This window comes from Sesamum indicum, linkage group LG5 (assembly GCF_026168435.1).
Source record: "Sesamum indicum cultivar Baizhima isolate 11 linkage group LG5, ASM2616843v1, whole genome shotgun sequence".
In the NCBI taxonomy this organism is placed as follows: Eukaryota; Viridiplantae; Streptophyta; class Magnoliopsida; order Lamiales; family Pedaliaceae; genus Sesamum; species Sesamum indicum.
In genome coordinates, this window is record NC_142661.1 from 19717443 (window position 1) to 19735214 (window position 17772).

Below are 17772 nucleotides of genomic sequence, written 5' to 3' on the forward strand. Positions count from 1 at the left end.
ATGTCAAATCAAAGTAGATCATTCTCCACTATTAAACTAATAATACCAAAAACTATAGTTAATCGGAATTTATAATCAAGAAATCCACATACAATAGGTTAAAAAAATTGAGACTTTAATGAATAAATTTAAAATTATGCGTTTCAGAATAGTTAAATGTATGGATATTTATCTCATTTTAAATATAAATTATATTCAATTTATTAAGATACTATTTATCACTTAAAAAAAAAGACAAAAGTCAGAAATTCACCCATCAAATATAATATTATACTATTGCGAACTAAGTTGTACTACTTAATAGTCGTTTTACTGCACCTCTATCCCTTTTTCCTCTAGGGTTGCGTTCCAAGTGATAAATTTGAATTTGACTAGAACTTAAAACCAACGGATCTCAAATTTATTTGATTCTAAATGCACATATTTGAATCTTTTTATTTGGTTTTATAAGAAATTTTCGTATATAGTTTAAAATTCAATTGATTAACGATGATATTATTTGATGATTGAGTGGATTTCAAAAATATTATAAGTAGGTTTAAGATTTACAGAATATGATGGTATCTCCAATCATTTTTTCTAAATTCCAAAATATAAAGGAAGTGGACCCAATTTGTGCAGGAATCAACTCTGTTGACCCATGAGAAAGGTATTTAGTTCATATTTCAAATCTTTACAACTACCTAGCACAAACCCCAATACAACAAGGTGACCAAGTGGACATCAAGGATGTTACATCACACATATATCTTACATCTTTTGGGACATGTTATATTGAAACTTCAACAAACACATCTTAGATCTATGGCGGCTAACCTAACAACAGCAAGCAAAACGAATCTCGCTGAACTCGGGCTGACATGGCATATCTCATTCAAGATAAGTCCAAGTTGTAATATTTTTTTCTCTTTTTGTTATTAGTTAGCTAACTCATGCATGATTCGTGTATCATAAATTACAACCACTTTCAAATCTTGCTCTCCATCGACCTATAAATGAAGGTCGTTGTGCAGACATAAGACGTCAAGTATTATTACTTCACTCTCACTCTATTCTCTCAATTTTCACCAAGTTCCTTGTATTCTTATGCACTGCACATAATTATTCTCACTTTCTTTTGATACATCATCAAGTCACTTCACGTATTTCATTATTATTTTTGGATTTTTCAAATTTTTTTATTATTTTTTCAATAAACCTATTGATGACTTAAAATCGGTACCAATCACTACTTTATAGATTGATATTCTTTTGATCTTAAGATTTTTATAAAAATTATTAGACCATTGTTGTGGTATTCGATCCCACTACACATTAGGTGCCAACGAGGGATTTACTACCATTAATTTATTTTGGAAATCAAACAAGTTAAATAAATTTTAATTATGAATTATAAATTCAAATAACCAGACTCATCAATTTAAATGCATCATAACAATATGTTACGCTTATATGAATTTGTGAGAAGAATTTAAAAAAATAATTTTAATAACACTTATATTAAAAAAAGTTAGAAGTTTATAGAATATAATTTTAGAAGAGAGTTAAATGATTGTTTATACTATAATATTAAAAATTTAATCATTTATTTTAAATTTATAATAATCCTATAAATAATGTATGGGTTTTGAGGGTATTTGTGTGAATGTTGATTATACGCAATACCCACTCGGCCACTCCCAACCCCGCACCGCACCGCACCGCACCGCACTCCACTCAGCCAATTCTCATCCCCATCATTAGATTCCTCTTCCACTTCGCTTTTCCTTTTACCCCCACCTCACCCCACCCCACCCCACCCCACCCCACCCCACCCCCCTCTTATACCTATACATACATTATATACATACATTCCCCCCTTCCACCTTTCTCCTTTCTTCCTCCTTCCTATCCTAACGCCTCAATCAATCCACAAACCCCACATTTCCCTTCTCTTCAATCAAATTCCCTTATTCCTTTGCCTTTCTCTCGTTTTGCTTGGTGATTGAGAGAAGAACCGCCCGAATTATATTCAGCATGGGTAATATTGGGAGCAGTGGAGCCAACGGCCGGAGAAGAAGCTCCAGTAGGCGGAGCCACCCGCCTCCGCCTCCGCCTCCGCCGCAGGCTCCGCAACCAGAGATCACGGCCAACCGTTACGTTTTCGCTGCTGCCACTCCTTATCCTCCCTCACAATACCCCAACCCTAACGCTCCCCCGTATTACCAGTACCCGGGTTATTATCCGCCTCCTCCGCCTGCGTCTATGCCGGTGCCCCTCCCGGCTCCGTACGACCATCACCACGCCGCGCCGCATGCCAATTGGGTTAACGGTCGGTACCCCTATGGCCCCATGATGCAGCCTCAGCCGCCGCCTCCGTACGTGGAGCATCAGAAGGCGGTCACTATTCGGAATGATGTTAACTTGAAGAAGGAGACTCTAAGAATCGAGCCTGATGAGGGGCATCCCGGAATGTATCTCGTTGCGTTTACATTTGATGCCACGGTGGCGGGAAGGTATAAACAGCGTTTTTGTCCGTTTCTTCATGCCTTTTTCGTCTTATGGATTCTGTGTAGGTTTTGTTGATGATTAGGTGATTTAACTTTCGTACTTGAGTTTCCTAGATGATCATATTGAAATGTTTCTGCAAATTTGTTACGTCTTGTGGCGCATCATTTCTGACATTTGAGTGAAATGGCTATGCTTGTTAGTAAAGTTATCGGACTTTGTTTGTTCTACAATTTGCTACAATTTACCCTGCTGCGCGAAATTAGGCGCTGTCTGGGGGTCGTAAATAGGTTTGAAAATTTTGCCTGTCTGGTGCTTGAGATTTCTTATAAGCTGAGCCTGAACACGATCTCAACATCATAGACTTCTTTGGCATAGTGTTGAGCTTGGACTCGCCTAGTTAAAATGTGACATTGAGATGTCACAAGTTAGCTAAGTTGGTCTAGCTTGTTGAATGTCTGTATGTACTTTAATACGAACCTCAGCAAGCTTAGTGTGAAAAGATAGATAAGCTCTTATATCTCAATGTGGCAGATGAGCTTGAAATTTGGACGCATGATAGCTCATATCAACTTTAGGGGTATATTTGCAAAACTCAATTCGGAATCAATTTGTCTTGATTTGATTTGTTAGAAGCTCATATTATCATTTTCAAGTCAATGGTTTGTTAAGATTTTTATTATGGATACAATTCAGATAACATCATTTTTCCTTTTCCTTGGCTGCAATTAGCATGTTTACCATGGATAAGTGAGATGTTCAAGGAATGCACATAACAAAGATTTCACTATTACAACCAGGATAACTTGACACCTATTTCTAATCCTGATATTTTCTTTTTTCACTCCGTTTTCATTTCATTTCCAGTGTACTTCATGTTGCTCAAGGATTATTCTAGATACTTCGATTGGGTAATTTGATTTTTAACATCCTTGTCATATATATATGCAGCATTACCATAATTTTCTTTGCTAAGGAGGGTGAAGATTGTTGCTTGACTCCAATGAAAGAGAACTTACTTCCACCTATCACGGTTCATTTTCAACAAGGTTTAGCCCAGAAGTTTAAACAACCCGCTGGAACCGGGATAAATCTTTCAATGTTTGAGGAGGGAGAATTGTTGAGAGACGGGGACATGGACGTCTATCCTCTAGCTGTTAAGGCCGAGGCGTCTCCAGACGACCAAAGTGGAAACTCTGACAGCGGATCCACAAACTCCCAGATAACTCAGGCTGTGTTTGAGAAGGATAAAGGTGAATATCAGGTTAGGGTGGTCAAGCAAATATTATGGGTGAATGGCATGAGATATGAATTACAAGAGATATATGGCATTGGGAATTCTGTTGAGGGTGATTTTGATGGGAATGATCCTGGAAAAGAATGTGTCATATGCCTTTCTGAACCCCGAGACACTACTGTCCTTCCTTGTCGACATATGGTACCCTCTTCTCTGCTCACCCTATCATGATGTTTTTCTTTAATGTTCTATTAAGCATATTCCGGAGTTGTGAGAACAAGATCTCCCTGATTAAACATAATTAATCAATTCATCAGTTTGTAAATGACAAACAATACTCATCATTTCTTTCAATGCAGTGTATGTGCAGCGAGTGTGCGAAAGTTTTAAGGTTCCAGACAAACAGGTGTCCAATATGCAGGCAGCCGGTTGAGCGCCTTTTAGAGATCAAGGTCAACAATGGTACTGAAGAATGATGAAAATAATCTAATGCTGGCTCTGATTCTGTAAAGTTTTTGTTTGATTGTAATTTTTTACTCTTTTTTCCTTCCTCCTGGCCATGCCCTCATTGCCCTGTACCTGCACTTCCGGGACTTCAATAATCAGATTGGAAGCCTCTTTGGTAGGCAAATGTGTTTGTAGTACACTATGATCTTATTAGCCTATTAATTTCTTTCAAGAATGATTTCAGAAAAGCACATATTGCCATCCTTCGATTGTAGCCTTCTTTTACATGACACAAGATATAAAAAGTGTGGCCTGTCCGGTTTCAGTGTTCCATTTTATTCATGCACAAAACCATTGAACAACTACCCTTTCAGCTTAGCTATCTAATTGACCATTTCTTGGTAACTCTCATTATACAATGTTTAGCAAGCAACCAAGGGTGTGTACTCCGTGCGCTGTATGTTGCATAAAAACCACACCCCCCTTGCAGCTGTTTGAAGAAATGACCATCTGATAATTGAATTTAGACCTCCGATGCTGTGGTCCACCACTCCAGTTAAAAAATAATCGCAGAACTCTTTGGAAGGATCAGTCTGGCTCCAGAATCTAAACTGCTTTCAGCTTCAAGTAATTTAAGATGATTATGTAATAAGAAAAAACAAAAGGGTCAGCATCAATGTTGCAAAGCATCTAGGTTTACTGACAAACTCAAATCACATGCTACAAAAACAACAACTAATAATACCCACTGAGGTTAATTATGTCGAGGAAAAAGAAGAGCCCATCAATGAATTTAAAAATAAATCTTCTATGGCAAAATTTGCTATGGGAATCAGACTGCCAGATAAGTATAAAAAGAAACAAAATGAAAGAAAGAATTTTAGAGAGGCGTGTTAAATTATTTAGTCAATCACTAAATGTTCCTTTGATAGCTCTCTCATACTTACAATGAGGTTGCAACATGCTTCTCTCAATCCCATGGCGATTGAAAATCCATTTCAGCCCTCTGTCTATACACTGGCCTTTGTCAGTTAATCATTCAGTGGAAGCCTGTCCAAATGGCAACAGCAGATATCCTTTAAGCTTTGATCATTGACTCATTGTTTGTAACTCAAAGTGACAACTTTCCCCGATATCGATGATTTTTCCTTCAAGCTCAAACTCGTGAGAGAATCAGAGTTGCTCATTTGGCTTTCAGCAAAACCTGGTCTGGTCCAAATCTTGATGTGCCCCTCCCGGCAAACTGTGAGAACGGATTCCTGAGTGAATGTCAAACCAGAGAGAGGTTCTGTGTGAACACGGTGAGCAACCAATGGAGAGAGCTTCGGAACATCTCGCATGCTTGGAGCAGGTTGCAAGGTACCGGCAGGGCAAGCACTGTCCCAGTGAGATGACTGACTTCCGGTACTAAAAGTGGGAGATCCACCTGGTGGGCGACGAACTGGTACGACGAGCTCCTCTATTTCCAGATCCCATAGTAGGAGTTGTGTGTCCTGCATAACATTTAAGTTTTCATATGGCATATCACAGAGGTGGTGCTAACAACGAAAACTCGTTCCAACCATTGCAGTACCAGCAGGGGAATAAGGTTTACAGTATACTGGCATTATCAGTTCTTTGGTCTGGAGCTAAAGATAAGAAACTCCTAAATTTATGGTTGTAACTCTGAGGCAGGAGTTAAACTCTACCTCAGGCAATCAAATATACTAGAGGACCAACAATACATTTCAGATACCTGGCCAACAGAACCAAAACGGTATACAATGTTTCCCCCCACGCCATCTGAATTTGGAGCCAGCCAATATGAATCAAATGCCACTCCACTGACCTGCCATCATTGAGCACAAAATAACTCTACTCCTTGCTACATAAGAAACTAAGGAGCAATACTAGTTACCAGTGCCATATGGATTCTTTGCATGAGCATCATGCAGAACTGTATGTTCATAGTTTGATTTAGCAAGCCACTAAACATTAGATACCTCAGAGAAGATTGTTATAGTCTTTGTTTAAGTTGAATCCCTTGCTTTGAGTTGGAATGGAGTTTTCTTGGAAAGGGATTTATTGTAACTTCCTATTTTTCGCCCTCAGAAATTATGGCTGTTAGTTACATGCATCATGCAAGTTCTTCTGGATACAAATTGCTATTGGCAGAAATAGGTGATCGCCAGTAACTGGTTCAAAGAATTAGAGTAACTAAACTACAGCTGAAGGGATTAATTTTGAAGTCCTTTCCAGCAGGAAGCCATCTCTGAGTGCCATGTCAACAGTTGACATTATTATCTTTTTATATGTGATGAAGATTAGTAATGAAAACTATTGATGCATGTCAATCGATCAACCATGCATAGTAACAGAACCAATACAAAATAGCTTAAAATAGCTCAAAACTCACCCATGAGTTGTGTCCATCTCCCCATGCTACAATCTTTCTATCTTCCATACTCCAAACTTGAACTAGGTCATCCTCTCCTCCAGCCAAAATGTATTTTCCGTCCATGCTGTTGTTCTTATGCCATCAGTCACTCCATATTCTCGCATTATTAGCTTAGAAAACAGTTTCTTTCCATAAAACAAGAACCATTGCATACAGAAAGAAAGCAAAAGTCGGACAACAAATTTCAGAGTTATGGACAGAAAAACTAATTTTCCCTCACCTCCACGCACAACACAAAAGAGCACCATAATAGCTCTTTCCACCACAAACTAGCTGTTCATTTTTGTAGTCAAACACTCGTAGGTAACCTGCATTCAATAGTCTTTTTCACATAGATGGAGATGTAGAAACAGAACAGGGAGTCGGTTGGCTTGGGGGGTTGGACAGATCAAGCTAAAATCCAAATACAAATAGAGCAGAGACAATGACTATACCATCCCTTCCTACTGTTGCTACATAAGAACCATCTGTTGAAAAAGCAATGCCATTTATTGAACCCAGGCATATATGCCATCTAGCAACTGGATTCTGCAGAAAATCATATGAAACTATATGAGGGCGCTTTAGACCATAGTAGTAATATATATACAATGAGCAGAAGAGGAGAGCATAATTAACAGCCTCAAACAATCATGAGAGATCCAGCGGTAGCATTTGCTTCCATAATAGGATACCCTTGGTCATAAAGAAGGAAGAAGAGGAACAGATTAAGAAACTATAGCCAAAGAGAATATTCAGATGTAGTCATTCAACTTAAAATTCAATGTCCACAAAATTTATAGACATCTAATACTGCTACACAAGTATGACAAAATCGGGGTCCCAGAACTTGAATTGAATCACCTTTATGTAAGAAACAGAATTTACTCTTGAAATCCTCACCCTACACCTTATATTAGCATACTCATTTGGAATTTCAGATGACACAGTACACATGCATAGTCCATCTTTAGCGAGGAAGGTGACCTTGTCCTCAAGAAGCTTATTTGGACTCAATTATTTGATGACTAAATCCCTCATAAGGAAGCCTGATATTTTTGGTAAGCATCTATTATCATAAAATATAGGGTAAATTCCAGCTACCTCCCATAAAATTTGGCATAAATAAAATCATCCCCTTGTGCTTGATAAATTGCCAATAACCCTCTAATTTTATCATCCGTCCAACAATGAGCCCATTTAGGATTACGAATTATATACATATTTGAGAAGGCAACTATGACTTTACCCACCCTCAAATTCTTTTACATTTTCTCAACCGTCTTTGTTTTCCCAAAAAAAAAATCAACAAGACATTTTCACCTCACCATCCAGGGGCTACAAACTATTTTCTATTTCGGTTATTGGTACTTTCCAAACAATGAGTGAATATTTGTAATTATGCCAAAACCTGAGGGCAACTCGTTGTAATTTACCCTAAAATATAACATCAACTTGTCCTCTTCCGATCCCGTAAATAGATGAACAAACTAATACTACTAAGAAATGTGAGTAAATCAATAGAGCTAGACGGGTGAGTGGAGGATCATAATGGTATTCAACCAAATAAAATTCAACTAGCACCTTACTGTAGCGGGCATGTGCTACAGAAAATTGTGTCTGATCCTTGACCACAGGGAATGAAGCATCACCAGAACCATCTTTATTCTGAAAAATAAAGAGAGCTACTTAGTTCCCACAGAACTATGGAATTAAGAGGATGATATTGGCTCATTGAAATAAAGGTCATGACTTGCCTTTTCATATACATACATATTGCCATCCGCATGAGCAACTATAAATGAGCCATCACCATTTGGAATCCACGCGATGCAAGTACATCGACTGTTAATTTACAGAAAAGAAAAATTGAATAGAGAATAATCCAATGATCCCAAAGTATACATCAGTATATATTCCATAGTAAGTAATAGAAACAATAAGGTAAAGGCTAGGTTTCAGAAACTTCTATACACCATCTTAATGCTTAGTTAATATATATGGCACAAAATGAATAAAGTTTCTCAAACTCATGTGGAGGAAAAGGTACCATAAAAATTATTAGGAAAAGAATAAATAATATTGATAATAGGCATACTTCTAGATGTTTTGTTCCAGGTGAAGATCTGCAATTAACTAACAGATAATGGCGTACAATCCATCATTGCTGCCATTGCAGTCTGCATCACAAGTATGACCCGCATCACTGCTTAAGAGGGGCAATGCTTCAAAAATGTTTGTCCTTCAAACTTTGATTTGCCCAAGCCAACCAACCTCAAGTGCTATGAATTCAAATAACCACCTATGTGAACCTAGTATATACATACATATTTCGAGTATTCATTAACACCTCTGTTTAGAAGACATAACTCCGTTTTTACAAAAGCTATCACTGCGTCATGTCTTTGTGGAAACTGAATCGCTGCTCTATCTTTCTCCTAACTAATTGTCCACTAAGATATAATGCTGACTTCTTTATAACAATGACATTGTTTGAATGCTTCAAAATGTTCCTTCATTTGCCAAATATGACCTTTTATCGTCACCACCAAGGACTATGAGATTACTAAGGTTAAAACATCAAAAATTAGAAGAAACTGGTCAAGATATGCTAATATAATAGGCTAACAAACTAAAGAGACTAATAAATTATCTCGTATCATAACAAGATATCTCATCGAAGGCTTGATACTTAAATATAAGAAGACTAAGGGAATGAAAAGTCAATTTCTTGCCTATTATTAACAGAACCATCTTTATTATAATGTTGAGCCCCCACAAGCTTCTTTCCAGCATCTTGTAATTGTTGTCTTAGAGACATTGAATAAACTACAAAAGAAAAAAAACCAAGTTTATTCGATGAAACTTTGAATTACATGTTAGTCCCTTTAAAATGTGGTGAGTAAAGGCATACCATCTCCAGAGTGTAAACCAATAAGCAAATCATGTCCATCTTTTGCATCGGGGTCATATGCATGGCAAACTGGATTTGAATTACTGAAATGTATAGCTTTTATGGGATCCTACACACAGCAACCCTCTCAAAATGAATTAAATTTAGAATAAAATGTTAAATTGAAGATAACCACAGAAGTACCTTATCCTGAGAATTTAGGTCACTGATGAAAATTGCATCACCAACATTGAACACCAAGTAAGTCCCTTTGCCATCAAAGTTTGAATTTCCAACCACATTATTTGAACCTGAAGGCCCAAATGATCCCAATCTAGTACTAGTCCCATTCATTGACTTACTTCCACCATTCCCTCCAACAAAACTAAGTGCCCTACTCCCATTCCCACCACCCAGCAATCTCGCTGCTGCTGATCTAACTCCACTGGTTACACCCAAACTTGAAGATGACTGTAATGGTGCCTGCATTGGCTTATCCTTAATATGACCAAGAGTCACCTGACCAAAAAGATTAACTGAAATCAACTAAAATTCAGTTAATATTTCCATTTCAAGTTTTAAACTATTTTTTCAAGGGACAGCATTAAAATTAGTGCTCAGTTCACAGGGACCCAAATCCCAATGCTTTAACTAATCAGTGCTTTTAGATATGGGATCCACAAGAAGGTTAAATAAAAAGAATTATGTCCAAGTACAAAATAGTCTAGAATTCAGACCGAAAAATTACCAGGAAGAGGTTATCTAAATGTTCTATCCTTTTTGAGTGGGAATTGAACAATGCAACATGCAAAAACGGTAAAAACTTCTACCCGTTTTCCATACTCGAACCTTCCATTTAACCACGTAAAGATGCACCAAGTCAAAAGCTTTAGACTTTGAGAAATGTCTAGCATGCATTGGCCAACAACTCAATCCAAAAATCCAAACTTTTAAGACAATAAACCCACAACACATTAGAACAAACAAGTGAGTCATTCCGACATTCCAATCTCTTCGCACCACGGAAAGCCAAAAACCACGATTACCAAAAAGAACAGTCTTGGAAATTAACTAGAGCAACTCATTGCCCCAAAAATAAGCAAACTTCCAACAAAACCATTGGCAAACAACTGCAAAGGAGAAGAAAATATTTAAAAACATGAAAACAGAATAAAACCTAAAATGTATGAGAAATTGACGAACCTGGGTCACAGTTTTGCCATGAGCGTAGTGAAGAAGACCCGGGGGATGAGTTTTTTCATACTGAAGTTTGTATTTACCTTCCGGGGTCTTAAAATACGTCTTCAAACTCGGCGCCTGCGCGTTGCTCCCAGACGCCGATGCAGAGGACATGGTGTTATTATTAGCCGCTGTATTCATCGCCTCTTCTTAAGAACTAACTATACAAATACAAAACAAGTGAAAAAATTCAATGAGATCATGAATTCCAAATGGGTTTTTACTCAGGATTCTGGGCTGGTTTTAACTTTGTGAGATGAGAGAAACAGAGAGAGAGAGAGAGAGATTCAATGTGCTATGTGCATCGCGGATCAAGAGTGTTTTCCATTAATTGTTGTTCTGGGAATGAATTTGGAGTGGATTTTCATATTTTGAGGATGCAGATTTTACTTTGAGGGGTGAATTTGGAGTTTGGAGTTGGAGTCCTCTAGTCTAGAGTGTAGTGTGCGTTTTTTTCTGGCTTTAGGTTGAATTTAGAATCTACACAACTACTTTGGAGAGTTGAATTTGGAGGGGCTGATTTCAGTTACATTCATGGTTTGGACTTCTGCTCTTGCTCCTTCGCTTCAAAGTTTTAGGCCCATTTCATATTTCTATATTTCTAGGGTTTAACCATTAATTTTTAGTAGGTTTCGAGTTATTTGTATGGAAATATTTATATTGTTTAGTATTAAATTAACTTCTAAAAGAAAATAAACACCCAAAAGAGAAAACCCGATACATTTATATTTTTCTATGATTAAAGAGTACAGACGGATGGACGACCAACCATACCAATCCAGATCTCGACTTGCAGTTCTTGAACCAATCACTTTGACTCGGCGCCAATATGAAATGGCTCACATTTTGGCACCAAAATTTTAGTTTCCTCAAGTAAAGGATTAGAGTGAAATAAGCAGACTTTAAGACTTGCACCTTCTCCTTCAATTAACTGTTCTACGTACAATTTCCTAATGTTATTTCCATTTCACCAGGCTGTCAAGTACAACATACTGCAATGAGCCAATGATAAGCATTTGGGGAAAAAAAAAGGCCTATAAAAGTGTAACCAACTGCAGCTGTTGAAGGTTAGTCAAAACTGCTATTTCTAAAGAAAATGAACGCTCTGAGCCTCATCCTCAGTAAGAATTCCAGGAAATGCATTTTCCTACTCCGCATGAAGTTAAAAATGAAAACCTCCAAATCCACCAGGAAATCCACCTCCGGGAAACCCTCCTTCAAAGTGGAAGGTATATTGTTGGCCTCCTCCCCCGAAAGGATTGAATCCTCCACCGCCCATTCCGGTTCCCATGTCATCAAGATCTTCACCCCTGTCATATCTGGTGCGCTTGTCCTCATCACCAAGAATCTGCAGAGAACATAGCCATTGGATTTTCAGAGCAACACTTGGATAATTGAAAAGAGCAACAGTGGACCAACATTATCTCAACAGGTTGAACGAGAAAAGAGTTGGAACAGATAGATTCAAAGATGAAAAGTACTGAACAGAAATATGACAAATATGAAGGTAGCATCATGACAGAAAGCGGAAATAAGGGGAAGACATTAGTCCCAACCATGTAATGGTCATTTTGACATATTATAGGCAGAACGTCAAAGCAGCCCTAGAAGGTCTATAAGATCATCAAATCACTCAAATGATTCAGAAAAATGATCAATGAACTTTGAGCAGACCAACCTCATATGCAGCGGCTATTTCCCGGAATTTGGCTTCAGCTTCCTCTCTATTGTCAACATTCTTATCTGGATGCCACTGTAAAGCGAGCTTCTTGTAAGCTTTCTTAATCTCTGACATGGACGCAGTTTTTGAAACTCCCAATATCTTGTACCAGTCCTTCCGTTGGCTCAATTTCAGTGATCTTTCAGCCTTCATTAAAGCTTCACGAATATTCATATCCTGTTAAAGGTTACGGATTTGATCAACTTCCAAGGATCTCACAAAAGCACAAAAACTATAGAACTCTGAACAAAGTACAATCAAATAATCAAACACGGGTAGGGACTGTATCATAAGAGATAACAAGTATTCAGAGAAGCATCACAAAAGTCCTCGGGCAAAATCAAAGTCTAAGGGGATCTGTTGTAGAATTATGCTATTTCATTTAATTGGAGTTCAAATTTATAGGACATTGTGCTGAAGTAAAATCTCAGACCTCCACACCTCACAATCAGCTCCTCTTTAATTAAACAAGCTAAATGCATCTAAAGCATATAAAAAGAAATCTCACATTACATAACTTGATCTCAATCAGAGTGCAAATCAGAGTGACTGGACAAAGGCTACTCAATCATATGAAAGTTGAGAATATGGAACAATTCTATCCATTCAACTCAAACACCAGTTGACTCTCATAAACTTTAGCTCCGAGTGATTGTAGGAGAGCAGAATGAAAGAAAATTACATCAGAAGGAAGTAGGTTCAAGCTGAAAGTTGAGAGCGGTGACAGGGCAATCTGTATCTCTGGTATGCTTATTTTCAGAAGCAACTCAGGAAAACAAGAGAAGATCAACATTAAAAAAGTTGATAGTTAAGCCTTCAGGAGAAGCAAAAATTCTATAAGCATGACACAGCCTATGCCTTAATACTCCAACAAACTCTACATGGATCATTCATATAGGGAGACATTAATACACATAACAAAAGATATCAGTAGAATCCTAAATCAAGGCATAAACACTAGCATGAATTATAGAACTTAATCATTCTAGCTTAGAAAAAACGACAAACCTGCGGCGACTTTTCAGCTGCTGATTTTAGGTCTGCTACGGCTCCTTCCCAATCTTCCACCAAAAGCTTAGCTTCACCCCTCTAGGAGATTTCATCAAAAGTTAAAAACCGGAATATCAAACTAGCCATCCATTAAGACAGCACAGTTCAGACAGCATTTTCTTTAGCTTTTTAATGCGCTTTTTTTTTTTTATTTTTAAGCCTTAAAATAACAGAAGATGCATACCTGGGCTAGAGCTTCAACTAAATCTCCATCAATTTCAAGTGCTTCTGTGCAACTTGCCACAGCATCCTTTCCCCTACCAAGTTTCACCAAGACTTTACACAATCCAAGATGAAGATGTACATTATATGCAGAATGGTCAGGATCCAAAGCAAGGGCTGCTTTATAATCCTCTACTGCCAGGCGAAGCTTACCCTTGCTGGCATTATCTTCTGCCTGCATGAAATATAAAAATTATCAACTTTCAAGACGGTTCACTATAACACTATCTTCACGTGAAGCATCAGAGAATGAATGTATAAGCCTCACACTTTTAGTCTTTTTCAGGAGGTTTTTCAATCCAAAATAGGCTTTCTTCAACTCCCCGTGCTCAGGGTCCAGTCGGAGACCCTTCTGGTAATGTCTGAGGAAGAAAATGTGAAATTATAGGAACATACTCACATAGATAAGAATCTCAAGTATAATCATAGCTGCATAAATCACTAATGACCCATCCTAATCACTTTGCCTCAGTGCATTTGGCTAGGGGTGTGAGGAAACCGTGTATACATTTTCAAACGCACCTAACGGCAACATCATGATCAGCTAAATAATAGTAAGCACGACCCCGTAACAGCAATGCCTCTAAATTAGCTTCATCTTCTTTAAGAATATATCCTGTCTCAGTTATGGCACTTGAATAATCTTTAGTTGCTATCAATAATCTCACTTTAAGGAGTTTAGCCTGCAAGACAAAACCAAAAATTACATGAAGATGAATCCATGAGCTATGTAATTTAGCAAGTACCAGAATAGTCCTTTAACTGAAGAATGATAATCGTTAATTTAGTCACTAGGATAGATTTAAATACAGACCTTGGAGCACGCTGGAGAGAAAACAAGTACAACTTTTTCGATATATTCCAAAGCTTTATTAAAGTCTCCTGAAATGAAAAGATTGTCGGCTGAATCTAAGGCATTCCTAGCTTGGTGTAACTGAGAAAGCTCCTTCTCTGCTGCTGAATTCCCAGGTTTCATCTCCAAGAACTTTTTGTAACTTTCCTCCGATTCCTCATATCTACATTAGCCAAAAATTTCCTGAATCATATGATCTGTCAATCAGATATTAAAATGGGACATAGACTACGAACCATCCAATACTTATCTACAGGAAATACTAAAATTCTTAACTACATTTGGGCTCAAACTTTCTCATCTCGTACGTGGAAAGAACCTCAGTGACACTAAATTATGCAGAAGACAAAGCAAAACAATATACAATTCGTTAAATAACAAAAAAATTTATCCAGTTTTGCTTTAAGAGAAAATGTTTGATGAAGTGCTCGATATTGAAATAACAGGAAGGGGCAATCAACATATGGCGTCTGGTTTCAGCAATATTCTACCCCCACCAACATCTGAGAAACTGAAAAGGAAGAAGCAAGGAAGAGACTAACACACACACACAGAGTACTGATGCCAAATTTATACGATTTTCTGTTAGAAGCAACAAACATATTTGATGAGTAAATTTTCATTCATAGCTGGAATTCAATTAATTCAGTTCCACTTAATTGATCATATAGCTATCAACTCACTAACATAGCACACAATATTTTCAAATTTTACATCTCAACGTATCCTTGTTTAATGAATAATAAAAATGTATAGTTATTCCTCTTATCACACACACACACATGCGGAATCTTTGAATAGAGATAAAAGCCGTTATGAAACCTGCACAACTGACGAAGGACAGATGCTCGATGTGAATATGCTTCTGAAAGTGCTGGATCAGCCTCTATAGCAGCATTGAGTTCAGCGAGTGCCTCACTATATTTTTTCACTTTTATACTCTGTGAAACCCTCTCAAATAGAGTAGCAGGATCACCGGGTTTTCCATCTGCATTTCAAGTAAGAAAGGAAGAGTAAGAGCCACTTAAATTTATAAAGTCATAGACTTTGACAAAACTGTACTACAAAAATAAACATCATAAGCAGATAAATTCCTTCTATTAGCTCATGTAACTCTCTTAACATTGCAACAGGGACAATCTCAAGAAGGCCCAATGCCGCTTAAAACCAATAAATATAGCCCTTAATACATGTTCAGCATCATGTCCAGAATCCATGGCCATATAAAAACAAAATTCATATTCAAATTGCATTGGATATTTGTTAAATACAATTCAACCCCGAAATCCCAAATAATCCAATTGTTTAAAGTAACATTTTTTATAGCAACCTAAAAAATGAACATTGACGATTACGCTCACTCTAACCCATAACTTTGAAAAATACCACAGTAAACTCAACCAAAACAGATCATTACAAATTGGAATATCCAATCAACACAAAGATAGAGTAAAATGAAGGGACAAATTGAAATTGAAGGTGACCTATGGCAGCAACAAGAGGCTGGAGGAGAATAAGCTGACAACAAAACACGAAATTCAGAATAAGTACTGTATATATGAATCCTCTGCAGGCCACCATATCAAGACCAAAGACCTTCATCCCCATCCCCATCTCCATCTGAAAACCTTAAAGAACTTACAAATAACTGCAAATCATAGATACAATCAAGAAATGCAGTTGCTAGTGTGTGAGACGCTGCGTGTGATTTATGTGAGGATTATATTAGGCAAAGTGGGAGGAAGTATTATTATTGGGTTACAGTAATCGGAACCTCATCGAGGAAGGAGGAGGCGCTATAGAAGGTGCCGGTGTGTCATTCCACGTTACTCCGACCTATAGCTGGTCTCCACGTGGAGGGTCAGTTCCTCTGTGGCCCGTTCAGCTACCCAACACAGAGATGCCACGAATAGCGGCCATGGGCCCAATCATCTATCAAATATTAACAGCCCAGGAAAGATGGGCCCAGACCCAACTGCACTTTAGAGGCAGAGGAAGACGAAGAAAATGTCACAGGGTCGAGTGGCTTATCCAAACGTAAGGGTGATAAAAAAAATTTAAAATCATTTAAAATCGTCTGAGTCGAATCAAATCAAATAGTTTTTCATGATTTATTTTTTAAATTTTAATTCTAAATTTAGAGTACAATCACACCATATTATTTGTTTAGGTTTAATTTATAACTTAAAAAAAATCGCCAAAAATCGAATCACACCATTTAATATATAATTATTTTTAAATTACATATATAATATTCAATAAAATAATTATCTTTTAAAAAAATTTCATATTCGAATTATATAATTCCAAAATTCATATGTTATCAAAGATCCATATTACAAAGTCTATTTTTGAAAAAACTATATTTACATTTTATACAAAAAACAAATATGTTTAATTTTTCAAATAAGTTTTGAGTTCATTTAATGATTGTCTCAATTTTTCATTCATTTTTTTCCCCTATTTTTTCTCTACCTCTCTTTCTTCTTCTCTTTTTCTTTGTTCTGTCTTTCATCTCTATTTTCTCTAAAATCAGCCCTTTGTGGGATTAAGTGTTTCCTTTAGATTAATATATATGATCTTATATTTTAATTTACTTAAAGTTGTGGAAAGTGTTGGAAGTATATGGTGTATAATGTAGGTTTTTCTCGCTTTGTTACATACAAATACTTGTTTCATCTCTTGATTTTTATTAATCTCAATGTTTTATTTTCGTTATAAATATTAAAATCGTCAAATTGCTCGCAATCGTTCAAAATAGCACAATACCGCACATCTTATTTTGATTTTAAAATTGATAATTTAATATATAATTTTATAAAATCATCAATAACAATTCAATTTGAAAATAAATTTAAAAAAATCGAAATCACAGCATGAGTACCCATATCCAGCAAAAAGAAACAAAATGGCATTGTAAACTCGATTGCATTGTTTTTATTGTGGACTATCTTTTATCTCATCCCTCTTTTTTCCCATTTAAATTTATAAATGCTTTATAAGAGTGTCATAGTGGTTTATGACAATTGCGACGGGTTTTTATTTTTCTTAAGAATAAATTAAAAATTGAATCGGATAACTCTTTTGCATAAGTAAATAATAAACATGCATAAGCTGGCTAGCTGGGGTTAAATCTGAGCCATGCCTGGAGCATTAAACGCAGGAAGAAATCCCGTATGAGGATTGCTTGTGAAGTAGCTCCATGGTT

At 36.9% G+C, this 17772-nt stretch overlaps 3 protein-coding genes across 4 annotated transcripts; 1 reads left to right on the forward strand and 2 right to left on the reverse strand.

Moving 5' to 3' along the window:
• The first annotated feature begins 1839 nt into the window (after window positions 1–1839).
• Window positions 1840–4419, forward strand: LOC105161485 (putative E3 ubiquitin-protein ligase LOG2). Its single transcript, XM_020693811.2, has 3 exons — window positions 1840–2495; window positions 3439–3925; window positions 4084–4419. Exons 1-3 carry the CDS (start codon window positions 2017–2019, stop codon window positions 4198–4200), a joined length of 1083 nt encoding a protein of 360 aa, XP_020549470.1. The 5' UTR covers window positions 1840–2016; the 3' UTR covers window positions 4201–4419.
• On the reverse strand, window positions 4410–11262 carry LOC105161386 (uncharacterized). Of its 2 annotated transcripts, XR_847771.3 has the most exons (12): window positions 10684–11262; window positions 9685–9999; window positions 9502–9610; window positions 9323–9416; window positions 8345–8432; window positions 8172–8255; window positions 7043–7136; window positions 6829–6916; window positions 6567–6672; window positions 5907–5999; window positions 5119–5664; window positions 4410–4792 (listed from the first exon to the last, which is right to left on the reverse strand). XR_847771.3 is itself a non-coding variant. In XM_011079049.3 (11 exons), the coding sequence occupies exons 1-11, from the start codon at window positions 10858–10860 to the stop codon at window positions 5269–5271; spliced, it is 1644 nt and encodes a 547-aa protein (XP_011077351.1). In that variant the 5' UTR covers window positions 10861–11262; the 3' UTR covers window positions 4911–5268. The 2 variants fall into 2 exon arrangements, 1 of the variants encoding a protein (XP_011077351.1); XM_011079049.3 differs by lacking the exon at window positions 4410–4792 and having other exon boundaries at window positions 4911–5664.
• A 338-nt stretch (window positions 11263–11600) lies between these two features.
• P58IPK (DnaJ P58IPK-like protein) lies at window positions 11601–16516 on the reverse strand. Its single transcript, XM_011079051.3, has 9 exons — window positions 16049–16516; window positions 15387–15552; window positions 14526–14727; window positions 14234–14394; window positions 13980–14073; window positions 13674–13886; window positions 13448–13528; window positions 12398–12616; window positions 11601–12067 (listed from the first exon to the last, which is right to left on the reverse strand). Exons 1-9 carry the CDS (start codon window positions 16182–16184, stop codon window positions 11882–11884), a joined length of 1458 nt encoding a protein of 485 aa, XP_011077353.1. The 5' UTR covers window positions 16185–16516; the 3' UTR covers window positions 11601–11881.
• Window positions 16517–17772: the final 1256 nt, after the last annotated feature.